Source organism: Equus caballus, chromosome 10 (genome assembly GCF_041296265.1).
Source record: "Equus caballus isolate H_3958 breed thoroughbred chromosome 10, TB-T2T, whole genome shotgun sequence".
Taxonomy (NCBI): Eukaryota; Metazoa; Chordata; class Mammalia; order Perissodactyla; family Equidae; genus Equus; species Equus caballus.
The window spans coordinates 83,303,857-83,320,020 of NC_091693.1; the positions used below are offsets into that span (position 1 = coordinate 83,303,857).

The 16,164-nt window shown below is 38.3% G+C and overlaps 1 protein-coding gene across 3 annotated transcripts in view; it reads left to right on the forward strand.

Moving 5' to 3' along the window:
• LAMA2 (laminin subunit alpha 2) overlaps positions 1-16,164 on the forward strand; it is a 541,014-nt gene that overhangs the window by 397,764 nt on the left and 127,086 nt on the right. For 2 of the 3 annotated variants that reach the window (XM_014734836.3, XM_070223794.1), the window contains exons 32-34: positions 720-913; positions 12,433-12,575; positions 15,859-15,957. In XM_014734836.3, the coding sequence (XP_014590322.1) occupies positions 720-913; positions 12,433-12,575; positions 15,859-15,957 (436 nt within the window). The remainder of the gene's footprint in view (positions 1-719; positions 914-12,432; positions 12,576-15,858; positions 15,958-16,164) is intronic. The other variant, XM_070223795.1, reaches the window with a different exon arrangement.

Below are 16,164 nucleotides of genomic sequence, written 5' to 3' on the forward strand. Positions count from 1 at the left end.
TTGAGGAAGATGTGGTAGAAAGGAAATACCAATAGAGTTAAATAGAAAATCTAGGAGTTTATTGCCACTTAACTTGATTCTTTTTGCTCATTAGTAAAATTAGTGGATTGATTTCTTTGGTCAATTTGATCTCTAAAATGCATGCATCTGGGAAAGCCTAACAGTCAATATATAATTTTATTCATTTCCACTTGAAAAGGAAGACTTCAAAAAAAAAAGTTTATGATGTAGAGCAGTGGTGGGCAAACTATGGCTCACAAAATTGGCCCGTGGCCTGATTCTGTATGGCACCAAGCTAAGAATGGTTGTTACAGGCAAACATTTACAATTAATTTGATGATAGGAAGCAGTAAATTCGAACCCAAGTTAAGTAAATTTAATACCTCAACAAGAATTACATTCTTCTCATTAATAGATTGGTTTTACATTAGTAGATAAGTATTACAAAATAATTTGTACTCAATTATTATTATTATTGTTTGGAATTCCATCAACCAAAAAGATGTTTGGAAATTTATTTCTCTCTCACTGCGTGATTTTGATTTTGCCTCTTGACCTGCAAAGCTTCAAATATTTACTGTCTGGCTCTTTACAGGAAAAGTTTGCTGACCCCTGATTTATCGACTCTTCGTATCAGTTTTGTTTTAACAAAACACACAACAGCATCAATTCAGAGATACATTATTAATCTCCTTTGCTTTGTCACCGTTTAAATCTAGGTGTGCCCCTGGTTATACTGGCAGCCCAAGCAGCCCTGGAGGCTCCTGCCAAGAATGTGAGTGTGACCCCCATGGCTCGCTGCCTGTCCCCTGCGACCCGGTCACGGGGCTCTGCACGTGCCGGCCCGGAGCCACGGGGCGGAAGTGTGACGGCTGCAAGCACTGGCATGCGCGCGAGGGCGCGGAGTGTGTTTGTACGTATACTAACTTAGCTATCGGTTCTGGGACCTTGGCTCTGTTTCTGTTGCATTTCTAATGAGAAAGACTGTCTTTTTCCCCCCTTTGTTTGCAAAAGCTAGTGCTACTCTTCATTCTTTCTGACGCTATCTATCCACCTTCTGCTGTTCGCCTGCTGTTTTTGTCTCCATCCTGCTGAGCCAAAAACAGCTGAGAAAATCCTCAGCATGCTTCAGTCAGTTCACGGAAGACCTACAGCAAAGCTCCTGCAGACGTATTCTGGTCTATTTTGTCCATCTCAGAGTTTGCAGTTTTACTAAAATTGGCGTTGCCTTTGTGACAGATTAAAGATCTGGGTTTATTAAATTTTTAAGAATCCTCCTGAATTTGTAATCAGCTGGACAGACACTTTAAGCCTTGAATTACAACTGACTTTTCTCTTCCTGGCTTTTACGGGAATTCATGAGCATACTGCTTCCTAACTTTCTCTTGGACGCAGAACCTGGAAGCGGTGAGGGTGAACTCCAGTATTTTGACTCACGTGTACTATAAATGGAGGGTGATTTGCTCTCTCGCTCTCTCTCCTTGTTTACCTGCTTTTGGATTCAGTAATGCCATATTGAAAGTACATCAAATATCAGTAGTTAAATACGGTTCTTGGGCCTTATATAAATTCTAATCTAAAAGAGGTTATTTATAAATTTAGGGAGGCACTGTTATATTATAGTATTCTTCTCCTTGACAGAATTTACATTAGTGGTCTTAATTCTTTCTAACAAATAGAAATGTAAAATATTCTGGTACCTTTTATTTCAATGCTTACCTATTTTAATGTGTTTATGCATGCCGGTATTTCTGGTTTTAACATCTTATGTGTGTCTAAATCTTAATAACATTTTAATTAGAATTTTTACTTGTGCTGTAGTTTCATAAATTACCTCGAAAGCTAATCTGACTTTTAAAATATGGCAAAACGTAAAGACTGGGTGAGTTTGGGAATATAGGTTTTTAAATTTTTTTTTCTATGTATTGCAACCATCTTTAATGAAAATGTATCACATTTAAAATAAAAATAAATGTCAAGCTTGATGGGGAGAGTAAAGTAATATGTAATATGCATTTACATTATCACATTTAGTTCTTGGTATACATATATTCACTCTGCTCAATTATAATGGTGTATTTCAATGATAATGAAGTCGACTTCCAATGTAATCCAACTAGTTTTAATATTGTTTTCAAGTTAAATTATTAACATGGATATATTGAAGTAGATAATATATAGTCCTAATGTAAACACTAATCTAAACAGTCTTGAGTTCAAATTATCAATTTTATTAACTATCCAGAAATAAACTTGAAGTAAAAAGATCACATTTGATATGAAGCCCAAAATATTATAACACATTAAAATTTGTGAGAGATAAAATAATGGGATTATTTTCTGACCATTTCTTTTAAAGGGAAATGTCATTCTGCCCATCAACAACAATGGCTGTAAGTTCTTATTCTGTTGATGATCAATACTTTATATACATTTAAATAAATTTATAACAAGAAAACTCAATTCATTTTTTTCCCTGTTACATAAGTGAGTTTTAAATATCCCAGTGATATGAAAAGTACCAATCCTCCAGATACAAAGTTACACCAGCCTTAAATGTTGATTTGCATTATTCTTGTCCCATAGGGAAACGTATTTTCAGTCACTATACCTGATAATTCAGTGCAGTTGCTATGTCCAGGAAATGTTAATATTCTTCTGGTGGATTAAATTATAGTGGTTTTTCTTATACCAAAAAAAGTGTTAAATTATGGGGATTTTTTTTTGCTATTTAGACACTTTTTCTAAAGTGTTTATAATTACTTTATAAATAAGTATATTTCTTTTATATTTATAAGATATTTGTAATAAATATTTTCATTTTATAAATGCTGTATAGATTTTCTTCATGCTGCTCTTAAATATTAGTGATTTCTACTTACTTCTAGGAATGTTTTCTCTTTACCATTTGTTAGGTTAACTGTAAGAATTGTTACATGGAGTGTCTTCAGATTTTTCTTCTTTTTTCATCTTTTACAATTTCTTCTGCTGTGGAAAATTATGTTATGGTTCTATCATGCTGGCCTTTCCCAGGACACGGTTCCTACTTCTAGTTTTGAAATGAGATAAAACAAGACACAAGTGAGGACATAACTCAACTTATCCTCACTTCTCTTTTAGACTCTTTCTAGATCCTTAAGCTAAATTAGAGCAAGAGACCAAAGAATGGCGTCACCTGGCCCATTTGATCTGCAGGGCCTGTGCTAGGACATGTGACTCTAGCGGAACTTTACAAGGCCTGGTTCCAGCAAGAGAATATATGTATACTAAGAGAAATATCTTCTGAGAAAAGCTTCTTCTCAGCTTAGAGCCCATGTTACCTCAATGAAGAATAAAGATAAAATGGGCTAAAGATACAAAATAAAAAGTTTTAAATATATATAATGTCAATAAATACATATTTTTTTTCTGCTAACCATTGAGACTCTCTCCTCTAAGATTTCAAACGTTATAGTAGTTATGATAAGTTGTTATTCATCAGAGATTCTTTTAATTAAGGTCACATCGGTTTATAACATTGTGTAAATTTCAGGTGTACATCATTATATTCCAGCTTCTGTATAGACTGCATCGTGTTCACCACCAAAAGTCTAGTTTCCATCCATCACTGTACATATGTACCCCCTTACCCCTTCGGCTTCCCCCCTACCCCTTCTCTGGTAACCACCAGTCTCTCTCCATATCGATGTGTTTGTTGGTTGGTTTACCTTCCACATATGAGTAAAATCATATAGTATTTGTCTTTCTCTGTCTAACTTATTTTACTTAGTGTAATACCCTCAAGGTCCACCCATGTTGTCGCAAATGGCATGATTTCATCTTTTGTATGGCTGAGTAATATTACATTGTATACACACACACACAGATATACATACTACATCTTCTTTATCCATTCATCCATTGATGAGTACTTAGGTTGCTTCTAGTCATGGCTATTGTGAATAATGCTGTGATGAACATAACAGTATATATATCTTTTCAAATTAGTCTTTTCATGTTCTTTGGATAAATACACAGAAGCATAATAGCTGGATCATATAGTATTTCTGTTTTTAACTTTTTGAGAAATCTCCATACTGTTTTGCATAGTGGCTGCACCAGTTTTCATCAGAGATTTTCAGGTGGAGTCCTGTCCTCTATGCAGGTGAATGGCGCACTAGTTGGGTGCCCAGATTCCGTTGGCTGCCTTTTTATGTTTTCCTAATGGGAATAATTTGGCACAGCCCTACCATGTGTTCTTGCCTTATGCATTTCGGTGAGTTCTGAGTGGCTGTTTAATAGACTTCCCAAGTCAGGACTTGTCCTTAGTAAGTTATTTAATACAAATCCAACCTCTTCTTTAAACCTTCATCCGTAATTTACATGTCATTTTATAAAATGAGGACAACCACCTGCCCTTCTGAAATTTGAGACTGAGCAGGAAAGCCATTATTTCTTTCATAATAAAGTTTCATATTGTGAAACACAAAACTTGGATTTGTTCATGTCCTATTTCCTATAGACTAGTAGTTAACACACAACAACCCAAGTGATGTTTAAACTAGATTACGAGTATCATAGTAAAATATATTACTCTCCTAGAGAACAGAAATTAAAACTAGTAGCTGTTGGTAAGATGCTGTTCCACAGAGTGCCTGAAATAGCATGTTATAAATATCAAATTGATGCTTCCTATTTTTATTTGTTGCATGTGAGATATTAGGAATATATCAGCTTCATTATTTATAGTCACAATTTATCTAAAATATAACATTTAAGATGATGTTTTGCTTGCAGTGTTGCAAAAGCCATCATGAAGTGTGTTTTCTACCTGCAACCTAAGCTAAGCCTAGCTAAATGTGGTAACGTACCTTAACTCCAAAATACACACCTTCCAGCCACTTGGTGAAACCTGAAGTCTGAAGTTTTATCCTACATTGGTACCGATCTAGACAGACAAAGTCAAGGTTATTGTTTTAAATAGCCAATTACTGCCGAGGATCTTACCACAAGAATGCAGAGGCCCTCAAATATTAACACTAGAACACTGCTGTCCTCTTATCATCAAAGATGATTGCTAGTGGCACTTACTGCTCCCTGTATATGAGGGCAGGAACAAAGTAGTGGAATGCGGTTGATCACTGTAAAGAAAATAGGACTTTCTATAATAGAAGATGATTAAAAAAAAAATCAGTTGATCTCCAGATGCTATTTAGTGAGCTTTGGCTTTGCTTTTCCGCTAGGTGATTCCCCTCCATCCTGGCCCACTGAATGTTGTCCTCTCTCTGCCTCCACTTAATCCCCAAGCACTAGTTCCTATTCAAAGGCCAGTATGTCTACGGTAGTTTTCTACATCTCTAAGCCGTGGCATGTTGTTCAAATGCAGGCGTCAGGGAATCTATAAAAGCAACTTGTGTTCATCCTGTTTGCACCTTCTCTGCATCTGTTTTGTTAGTAAAAGACGCTTCGAGTTTCTTGTTGTCAACCTTCTCAGCATAGGTCCAGGCTAACAACATGATAGAACAGCCAACCATCACTCTGATTCCAGGTAGTGTTCCTGGTTATTGGCAGTCAGTCTCAGCGGTTTGTATGTCGCATTGAGAAAGCTGTTCTGTTAGTGGATGAAGGAGTTGTGCCATTGAACTGTCATCTAGAGAGACTGATCACTATTTCCTTTACTTTCAGTCGGGCTTCATATTAAGAGAAAGTTCCATCTGATTACAATTTTCACTCTGCTAGATCCAGGAAGTTTATTGTCCTCGAAGAACAATAAAATCATGTGATTTTAAAGTCAGAAGAAGAAAGATAATTTTATCCTCTCCTTTTTGGTGGCGTTCCTGAAACAGACGATCTTCTGATGCCACGAAGCATGCTGTTGTGAAGTGGCTCCAGACGGTTGGAATCCTGGCCGGCCACATACAAGTTTTGTGACATTAGATTAGTTAACTTTTCTAAACCTCATTTCATTATCTGTAAAATGGAAATAAGCTACTACATACGTATATGTGAGGTATGTAAGCATAATAGATGCTTCATAAATCCTGGGCGTTATCATCATGGTTATCATCATAAAGTGTGGTTTTGTGCAGCTCATCAGTTCCTGATGAAATATCTAGGTTAGGCTGAATTCTAGCTTTTTATCAAGTCACTGAAAACCTCTTTTATGACCACCTTACATTTTTTTTATCTCTTTAAGTTCTTCACATGACAATATTTATAGATTCATAAATATTCTGATTGTGACTATTTTTCTCATTTTTAAAATGAAGATTTTAATAGTACTTACTTCATAGAATTACTGTGAACATTAGATGAGATGATGATGGCAAGATATAACATATTGCTTGCTATGTGGTGAATATTGTGTAGATAAAAGCTACTATCCCTTTATTATTTACAGTACTTCCAAAGTTTCCATTTGTTTTTTGAAAAGCTACACCATATTTGAACCATATTGAACTTGTTTTTCATATATGTACAGAGTTCTGTATAATATATATAGTAAATAAAATTTATATATAAATTTTAAATTTAAATTAAAGACAAAAATTTATAGTATATATAATGCAAATTTTATATGTAAATTTACATATACGCATACATATATATATACACCACAACTTGGTACATGAACAAATTCACTAGCTTCATCTAAAACCTACAGAATACCTGTCCGTTAATTCAAAGAAATAATAGGCAAAAAAAGCCTTCTTAACCAGTTTAAAACCAAATTTTTATTTTAGAAGATATTTACTTATATATAATAATAAGCCCTAAATATATGTTAATCCAAAAGTTTCTTCTTGAAGGGGAAAGGGAAAAGAGAGAAATAAAATCCATACCCTTGAACTCTCAGTAGCCTTAATGTAGAAGAGTTAAGTTAAAGCATGGATATTCAGACAAAAATTTTTTCTTTTGTTGAAAATGTATATTTACTCATTTTATCCCCATTTGAGTAGAGCAGACAATTTATGCATCTTTACCTAAAATTGGTTAATAGGTTTGGCCTTTTCAAAAATACTCAATGCACTCCTTTCAGCTTCAGCTTCCTTGGTCTGGCTGCAGCCTGTGAATTTTTTGTGACAGTATGCCAGGAGTTATTATGCATGGGGGACTCTGGTGGAAATGCAGTATTTTGTGCTAATTGCTAACAGAAAGATCTGTAATCTCAGCTGCGTGATCTGCCCCTTCCATGTGCCCAGCTATAACGATCAGAATTTAGTACGGCATTTGTTAATATTAGACACCAATTTATCCTGACACTTTTATAGGCAAAGCCTCAGAAACATTTAGTCATGTAAAATATAATCATAGTCTTGAAATATTTGCTTTTGCTCCCATGCATTTTAGGCAGGATCTCACTTTATAACCTTATCTCTATAGCGGAATTGAATGGTCTGGAGGGGTCCTTTTTGGGGCCTGATTATAAGCTGGGGGTTAATTTACACTGAGTAGTTACTGCACCCTTATCAAAGAACAATGGTTTACATAGCGTGAATATTCCATGTCTCTATATACTCTTCAAATCTTCCCTTTCATAGTGAATTAAATGTGGTTTTAATTTGCAGCCCATTTCCAGTGTTTGGTGCCAGACATTTCAGATTTTTTAGGGCAAATGGAAGCAGCTTGTGGTGTAAGTAAAATATTTTGTGTCAGAATTAAATAGCAAACCATTATGTAGAGGGCGCACTTCCCCCACGTGTTTATCTTATAACTGTATGAACTAGACTCATAGAGAAGCTTTGAAAAAATCCCCATGGCTGTGCTATTCATAAGTCTTTCTGACTCATTTGGACAGGTGTTAGTATATTACTTGGAGCATACCATAAAACTTACCTTCCACTTATGGAAATGTGCTTGTACTTTGTTCCCCGCAAAGCAAATACAGAGACCATAGACATGGGATAATAATAGACCTTTGGACATAGAGACATAAAATGGAATGTATGAGTCCTTAAAAGAGCAATTAAATACATTTTCATTTCAACGGCTGAAGATGAGGAACCAAAACAGATGGGCAGGGGGTAGAATAAATGAGAGAAAAATCAGTATTCATCATGCCTCTTGGCATTCTAGCTCACCAATTTACTCTGTAGTATATTACAGTAAATCAGATCCAGTTCTGCATTCCAGTCCCTGATTTATTCTTGTATGAAGTAAAGACTGAGAAAACTTTTCCCTGAAAATTTCTGCAAGCATCAGTAAGGAGCCACTAGCCATACTGTTATCAATGAACTGACTCAATTCCCTGCTTGGACATGAGTAGGTTATAAATTATAAATAAATTAGAGAAAGGGCTAGAAAAGATTCCTGAGAACACGCTGCTCTAAAACGCATGGTGAGATGTCATGCTATCAAGTATCTTCTGAGATCTTGAAAGTAAAAAAGAGCATATTGCTTGCTTACATCTTGAGAACATCTCAAAATACATCTTCACTGGAAGTCGAATGGAACTTTTGAAACAATAATGAACATGGACTCAGTGGGACAGGAACCTTCATATTCTTCATAACTTTTAATAAAATTAGGCATTCTTAGTAATACTTGTTTTTAACCTTTGAATTGCAACTTGTAAGTCTCTGATCTGAATTTACGCTCTAAATCTCACATACGAAACTTAGGAAAGTGTCTCAGCTATCTGTTGCTGCCACTCCAAAATTCAATAGCTGAAAACAACAACTGTATATATCCTCAAGGTTCTGTAGGTTGGCGATTTGGAGTGGGTTCCATTGGATAGTTCTTTTGTTGTCATGCCTGAGGGGTCCCAGGTGGCCTCATTCACTGTGATAGGGCTCAGCTGGAATTGTTGGGCTTGCCTTTCTCTCACTCACCTTGACTCTCTTGCTCACAGAGGTTAGCCTGGGATTGTTCACAAGGCAGCAGGGTTCCAAGAATGTGGAAGCAGACACTGCAAATCCCCTTGCAGCTGAGGCTCGAGAGTCACACAGTGTCCCTCTGGCACGCTCTGTGTCAACCCAGATTCCAGGGCAGCGAAAGAGACTCTACCTCTTAATGGGGGGAGCAGCAAAGAAGTGGTAACCATTTTCAATCCACCCCAGAAATGAGCATTGCCCTTATCTGGTCAGTAGCTCATCCCAGTTGTTTCCTTCTTTTTCTTTCTTTTCTTTCTTTTTTTGTTTTTGTGAGGAAAATTCGCCCTGAGCTAACATCCGTTGCCATTGCCGACCCTCCTCTTTTTCTGTTTGAGGAAGGTTAGCCCTGAGCTGACATCTGTGCCAATCTGCCTCTACTTTGTATGTGAGATGCCTCACTGACAAGTGGAGTAGGTCTGCACCCGGGATCTGAAGCCATGAACCCCAGGCCTCCAAAGCGGAGTGTGCAGAACTTTAGTCACTTGGCCACGGGGCCAGCCCCCAGTTGTTTCTTTCCTAATAATGTTTTGTCTCTCTTTTCTTCCCCCCAATCCCTGCATTCCAATAACTCTTTCCTGGGTCAAAACTGAATTACCTCATGCAGATATCATAATAGTTATCTCCTTAACATTAGTCAGTCTCTGCCTCACTAATCACAAGACAATTTTCTCCCTCTAACCATTGCTTTTATGCTATTCTCCTGTCCCTCACACATCTGTGTGGTTCTCTATTTTCTATCATATATCAGGTTCTCGCATTCAGACATTTCCTATTTGGCCAATCTCCCTCTCTCTCTCTCTCTCTCTCCACCCCTTGCCCTCTCTCCCTCTCTTCCTCTCACTGTCCCTCCTTTTCTCAGTCCTCTCTTTCTAATTCCATGATCTCCAAATTATTTTTTGCTCTTCTTTCACAAAGATAGTAGTAAACAAATATTTATTGATTATTTACTATGTGCAAGACACTTTCCTAGGCACTGTGACCGAAGGTGATTAATTGGTCCCTTCTCTGGGGAGAGAGAAACAATATATAAGTAAATAAAATAGTAAGATAGCCCGTACACGCTTGAGTGTTGAGATAACAAGACAAAAGGAATGCAGTAGTGACTGGCGGGGACAGTAATTTCAGAGTCATCACGGCCTACCCCTCCAGGGAAGTAGCACTTGAGAACTTGACCTGAACATCCAGGAGCCACAAAGGGAAAGGTGGAGGGAGAATTGTTCTAGTCGGAGGAGACAGTAAGCAAAATGTTGTCTTCTAAATCCTTGCTCTCTTTAGGATTGAGCATCCCTAAAGTTTATCATCTGCTCCAATAGCTATGAACCCTGGCTGCATAACAGGATCATCTGGAATCTTTTAAAAAATGCTGATGCCTAGGCCTATCAACAGACCCATCAAATCGGATTCTCTGGTGGCGGGGAGGGGGAGTACCTGGATATCTGTATTTTATAAATCCCCGCCTGATTCCAATGTGCAGCCAAAATAAGAACCACTGACTTACAGCAGTGCTTTTCAAATGTTAACGTGCATAGATCACGCGGGAATCTTTCTAAAATGCAGATTCTAATTAACTAGATCTGGCGTGGGCCCAGGATTATGCATTTCTAATAAGTTACTAGGTGATGCCAATGCTGCCGACCTGATTGCTACTCAAAGTATAGTGCACAGACCAGACGTATCAGTATTCCCCTGGGAGCTTGTTAGAAAAGCACATTCTCAGTCAGAGAATGAGAAACTAGGTCTTTCGCTCACCTCTCGAATCAGAAACACCGAGGGTAAGGCCCAGCCCTCTGTGATTTAAGACAGTTCTTCAGATGATTCTGAGATCCACTAGAGTTTGAGAACCAGACTGTGTCTTGGTGTTTAGACATGGTCCGCTTGGCACCTAAATGTGTTCCAGGTTATGTTTTCTACGATTGTTTCATGTAGACAACTCTGTCAAAACTTCCCAAGTACTTGCATTGAACTGAGGGTGTGAAGCCGCAATTCTCTCTTCCTTTCATGTGATTTCCATGCAGAGCAAATGCTCTTTCATTCTGGTCGGGAGAAGAGGAAGAGAGACAGCTCTAGTTCCAGACTTCAGCTCCTGCCTCTAAAGCCTCTGTTCACTCAGCTTGTAAGGCACCAGGAGCTTGCAAAGCCCCGGCAGGTGGCACGCTACAGTTGCAGGTGTCACCTGCAAGGAGTTGATTTATTAAAGGCCTTGCTGGGGCCGTTTAATCCCTGTGAAAGGGTATTGTAACTCACCTCTAACTGCTGTCCTATCAAAAAATCACCCTCTGTCCTACTCTGCGTTTACAAGCCTCAGTTAATGGTTTTCTCTCCATTAGGCAGCTTAGGGGAGTGCTGTTTAGAGCCCTAATTGAATTCTTGCCAGTTTGGGGCATGATCAAAGCTGCTCCAAATCCTGGTATTTTCCCTCTTCTGTATTTTCCTCTCTTCTAACATGTGTATAGTTTTGATACCTCTATCTGTGGAATATAAGCTAGAAATTATAACTGTATCCATGAATGCATATTGTAAATATGGTAGCACGTGCTCCTTGGCCTGGAGAAGCTACACCTCATTACTCTGATGCAAAGAGTGAAAAAAAGATGTTTTTAACTAAAAAATTCAAACTGAATATGAACATCTTTAAAATCCTCCAAAAGAATCAATGTATTTTAATTTTAGAAACTGTAGTATTTGTGAGATTAATTTGATAATGAAGAGACAACAGTCCATTTTTTCTCTCCACCAGTTCTACCACCAGCACCCCTCCACCCCCACCAAATTCCCATAGTCCTTTCTAATCATCAAAAAAATTATAGGTAGGACATTAGCACTCTTGGCTACTTAAAGAACAAAGTTGTCCTGGCCCTTGGCAATGATTGATGCACAAAATCGGATTAGGTTAATCATGTGAGCAGGAATCTATGGGGCTGCATCTAATCATGGGTGATAATGTGCTGAAACACTAAAGAGGAAGAGCTGGCAAATAAATAAACAAATAAATAAAAATCATGAGGAAAAAGCATAAATGATAAAATTCTTTTTTTAAGAAAAATAATTCTTCTCAATAGCTGTCAAGCTAAAAAGTTATAGTTTTCGGATATGTCATACATTACACACGTGGAGACACAATGCTGTCGATGCCCCACAGTGCAGAAGAGTGGCACTGCACATTTGCATGCATTTTCAGACTCTGGAATGTGTTCTATGCCCTCATTACAGATTCCCTCTAGGTTGCTCATATGGGAATTTCTGGAGCGATTATAATGTGATATTCTGTGTCTTACTTCTCCTTTAATACTTCTGCAATAAACTCATTTCCCTCAAACCCATTGGCTCCTCCTCTTTGGTTCCTTGTTTCTATCATCATCCGTATTTCAGGTTCTGGGTGACAGGCATGTCTGTTCTTTTGTTGTTCTCTTCATCTCTTTTCAACTGTCCTCCATTTGAAAGCATTAATTATCTGAGATGAGTAGCATCATCTTTCACAGAATTATACTTGGGCCATAAAATATTTCATAGCTGAAATCTTTGAACATCTGTCTGGGATGCTTAGCAGAAGTAAATATTTTTTGTCGTTTCTGTTTCACAGTTTGTGGAGATGAATGCACGGGCCTCCTTCTCGGTGACTTGGCTCGCCTGGAGCAGATGGCCATGAGCATCAACCTTACTGGCCCACTGCCTGCTCCATATAAAATCCTGTATGGGCTTGAAAATACGACTCAGGAACTGAAGGTAGGTTGGAGCAGCAACAGCAAGAGCCAGGGAGAAGAGGACAGAAGCTCCCCAGGGAGTAGTGGCCGTAATTGGTAAATGCTCTTCCCGTTGCCCCAAATCAAGACAAGCAGCCGTTAGGGAAGTTCAGAGACTTTCTAAACCAGTGTTTTTCAGACTTGAGAACTATAATATGCAGATTGCTATTAAGAGAAAAGAGGCTCATGCACCACCCCCTGTTTGGTCTAAATCAATTTTATGATGTCACTTAAATATGTGCAAACATAAGATCAGGTATGAATTATTTGTACTTATAGCTTTATAAAATCAAAACAAATTAATCCTTACAAAAGCATAAAAAATGAAATTCAAATTAAAAACATTAATATAAAATAACAGATGATTTTTGCTGAAAGCAGATTCCTACTTGCAACCAGAATATGATACTGACTCCTTCCACACACGTTCTTTTATCAGTACATTTCTCCTACCCTTCCGCAATTTGAACCAGAGAGCCCCTTGCAAGGAGTCCTGAAATGACATTCGGCATCACTTGACAAGTCTGCATGATTTATGTGCTCAATCTGCCATATGATCAAACACGCATGCAAACGTGGGCTCTGAGATCCAGCGGTCATGCTCAGCTCTCTGGGGTCCAGGCTGGGTTCCATAAATGCTTACATTAACATTTCAGTTTCTTGTCAAAGTGAAAATGCAAGATTAAAGTTTTGTACTAAAGAACCAGTAGACCTTTGAAAGTACTTCAGCAAGAGCTAATTTGAGAAACACTATTCTAAAAGACTGTTAAAGCTTTTGGTAGTTCATGAGATACGAGAGAATGTTAAGGAAATTGCAGTTTCATCTGATGAAAAAAGATGAAAGGTGAAAGATTGATATACATTATCAATCAATTACTAGATATTTATTGAGAATTTCTAGAAAATCCCAGTATTGCATTTGGTTCCCTGGGGTTTCATGACTCCTATAACGTCGTGTCTACTCTCAGGATCTTAGAGTCTAGGTGGTTAACAAAGTAAACAACAATTAAACAATGTGCAAAGACACATAATTGCCATGTGCTTTACAGAAATTTGACATAGAGTACAAAGATTGGAGAAATAGGTAAGATTCTGAGTAACCAGAGAATGCATCATTAATGAGAGTATAATTTGTGTTGGACCTTGAAGGACAGAGACAATTTTAACCGAGAAATATTGGCGAGGACTGGAGGAAGAAAGCTAAGATTTATTCACTAGGCGTTGGCAGATATTCTTCTAGGGAATATATTCTTTAATCTGGACCATAGCCTTTAAGGTAAGTATTATTACACTATTTTCCAAAGAAGAAATCAATAATGACCATAACAAGAATAACATTTGTTGATGAGTAACTCTGTGCTAGGCCATTGAGTAAAGTCTTTCATGGATTGTCAAGCATAAATCTTACAGAAACTTCAAGAAGTAGATAGAAGTACTGTATCATCTATAGTTGTTTCAGGTAGGGAAGCTGGGGCACAGAAAAGTTACCCATGAGACACAAGGTCACATGGCTACTAGGTGTAGAGCTGGGATTTGAATAGAGGCAGTATAACTTTCGGCCCTGTGAGAAGGAAACCACCTTTGCAAAGCTCAGAGAGAGAAAATAACTTGCCTGGGAGGACCCAGCCCACCAGTGATGAGGTCTCCTTCACTCTCGGCTCATACGTACTCTTGCCGCCTGAGCAGAGGCAGAAGTGTGAATGCACAAGGCTTGTCTGGCAGACATTAGAAGTCAGGCCTGCCGGTGAAAGATAAGGCTGGAGACTTGAGTGGGGCAGGGTGACGTGACGGACAACCTTGAAAACCAGGCAGAGGAATCTGAGTTTGCCTTGTAGGCCCAGTATTCAAGAACGTGAAGAGTTTTAATAAAGAAGATGCTGACCAGTTATTTTCCTTATACATGGAGGGAATACAAAGAAAGGAAATTAAAGTGGAAAAGTGAATACTTCAGCAAGACATAGAAAATGTTTAGAATAATCCTTAAGCAATGGATGAAGTTCTGAAGGGCCCTGTAGGAGAGACTCTGATCTGTAGACGGATTCTGAGCCGGGGGTCAGTAGTCTGCTTCCTTATGGCTGGGTGTTGGTCAAAATGACCTTGATTTTTCTTAAATTCCAATCTTTCTTGATTCTGTGTTTGTGTTCTTTGTCCGTAATTTGTTTAATATCTGAAAACTTTGGATCCTATTTTGATATTTTGAAACCTTAAGCAAGTTATGTAGCTGCTCTTTGCAGTTCCTGTCACTGTGTCAGTGCTCCCAGACTCCAGCCAGAGCTCACCAGGAACGCACATGCGATGGAACAAGTTGGGTTTATTAGCTCATTGCAACAAGGGACACTGCACGCCACAGGGAATTTTGGGGTGTCTTAATAAGAGGGTGTTAGGAATAATTTCTAGTTTGGGGGTTTGTGCTAGGTGATTTGGGGCAGATTCCAAGGAAGCAAGGCTTTGCGCTGGATCGGGTGCTATTAGGAAGTGGGAATAATCCTATAAGTAAGTATTCTAATGAATCTTACCTAGAAGGAGGGAAGAACAAAGGAGGGCTGAAGCTGTGCTTAGGAGGAGGTGGTGGTCACTCGTATTAGCCAGGAAATGGGATTTGGGTGCTTCTGTGGTCTGCACAGAGATCACAGTTTTGTCTGTGTTTAGACAAGGTTATGGAGTGGTCTCATGTTTTGTTTCATTCATCGCTGTCACAGAGTGACTCTGTCTAATGTCAGTGTTCTGTGAGATTGATGATGTTCAAGAGGAGAAGAATATGGCCTAGCTGTGAGTGCCAGGCCAGCTCCAACCAACGGGCCAGTTGCTTAGTGCCTGGCCAGGTCCCTATGTCAAGGGCTCTTGTGCTCTTTCTTGCCTGTAAACTGTATGTCTGTTGATTGAGATGGGAGCCTTAAAGAATTAGAGGGAGTTCATCTTGACTCTGCATTACTGGCCGTGTGATCTCATGTGAGTTTTTAACTCTTCTTCAAGCCACAGTATGGAATAACATTTACCTGATGGAATTGTTGTAAGAATTAAAGGAAAAAAACAAAAAAGCCTGATATATGATAATTTCTCAATAAATTATGCAATTTGCATTATTTACCAGAATATTCCACACAGCGATTTGTGTATGTGTCCCATTGAAATAGTCTGTTTTTCTTTCAAGGTGAGAAGGCTAACTTCTTTGGATACAAAGGAAAACTGGGTTCTGTTAAGTGTTTGAGCCCATGATGACTGCAAGACCATTTACTAAAATGCATTTGGAATGAAATCTCTTTCAGCACTTGCTGTCACCCCAGCGGGCCCCAGAGAGGCTGATTCAGTTGGCAGAGGGCAATCTGAACACACTCGTGACAGAAATGAATGAGCTTCTGACCAGGGTAAGTTGGCAAAATCATGAATCTTCTAAAAGCAGATAATCATGTAAATTAGGGAAAATTACTTCAAATTTCAGACATGCAAATCTTGTTCTTCCTAATTCTCAATTTGGTGCATGAAGTAGATGTATTTTTGACTTGCTACTTCTGCCTCAGATAAAATCCTAGAACCCAGTAGCACAAAGACGTGTTAGGATACTCAGGAAGCGT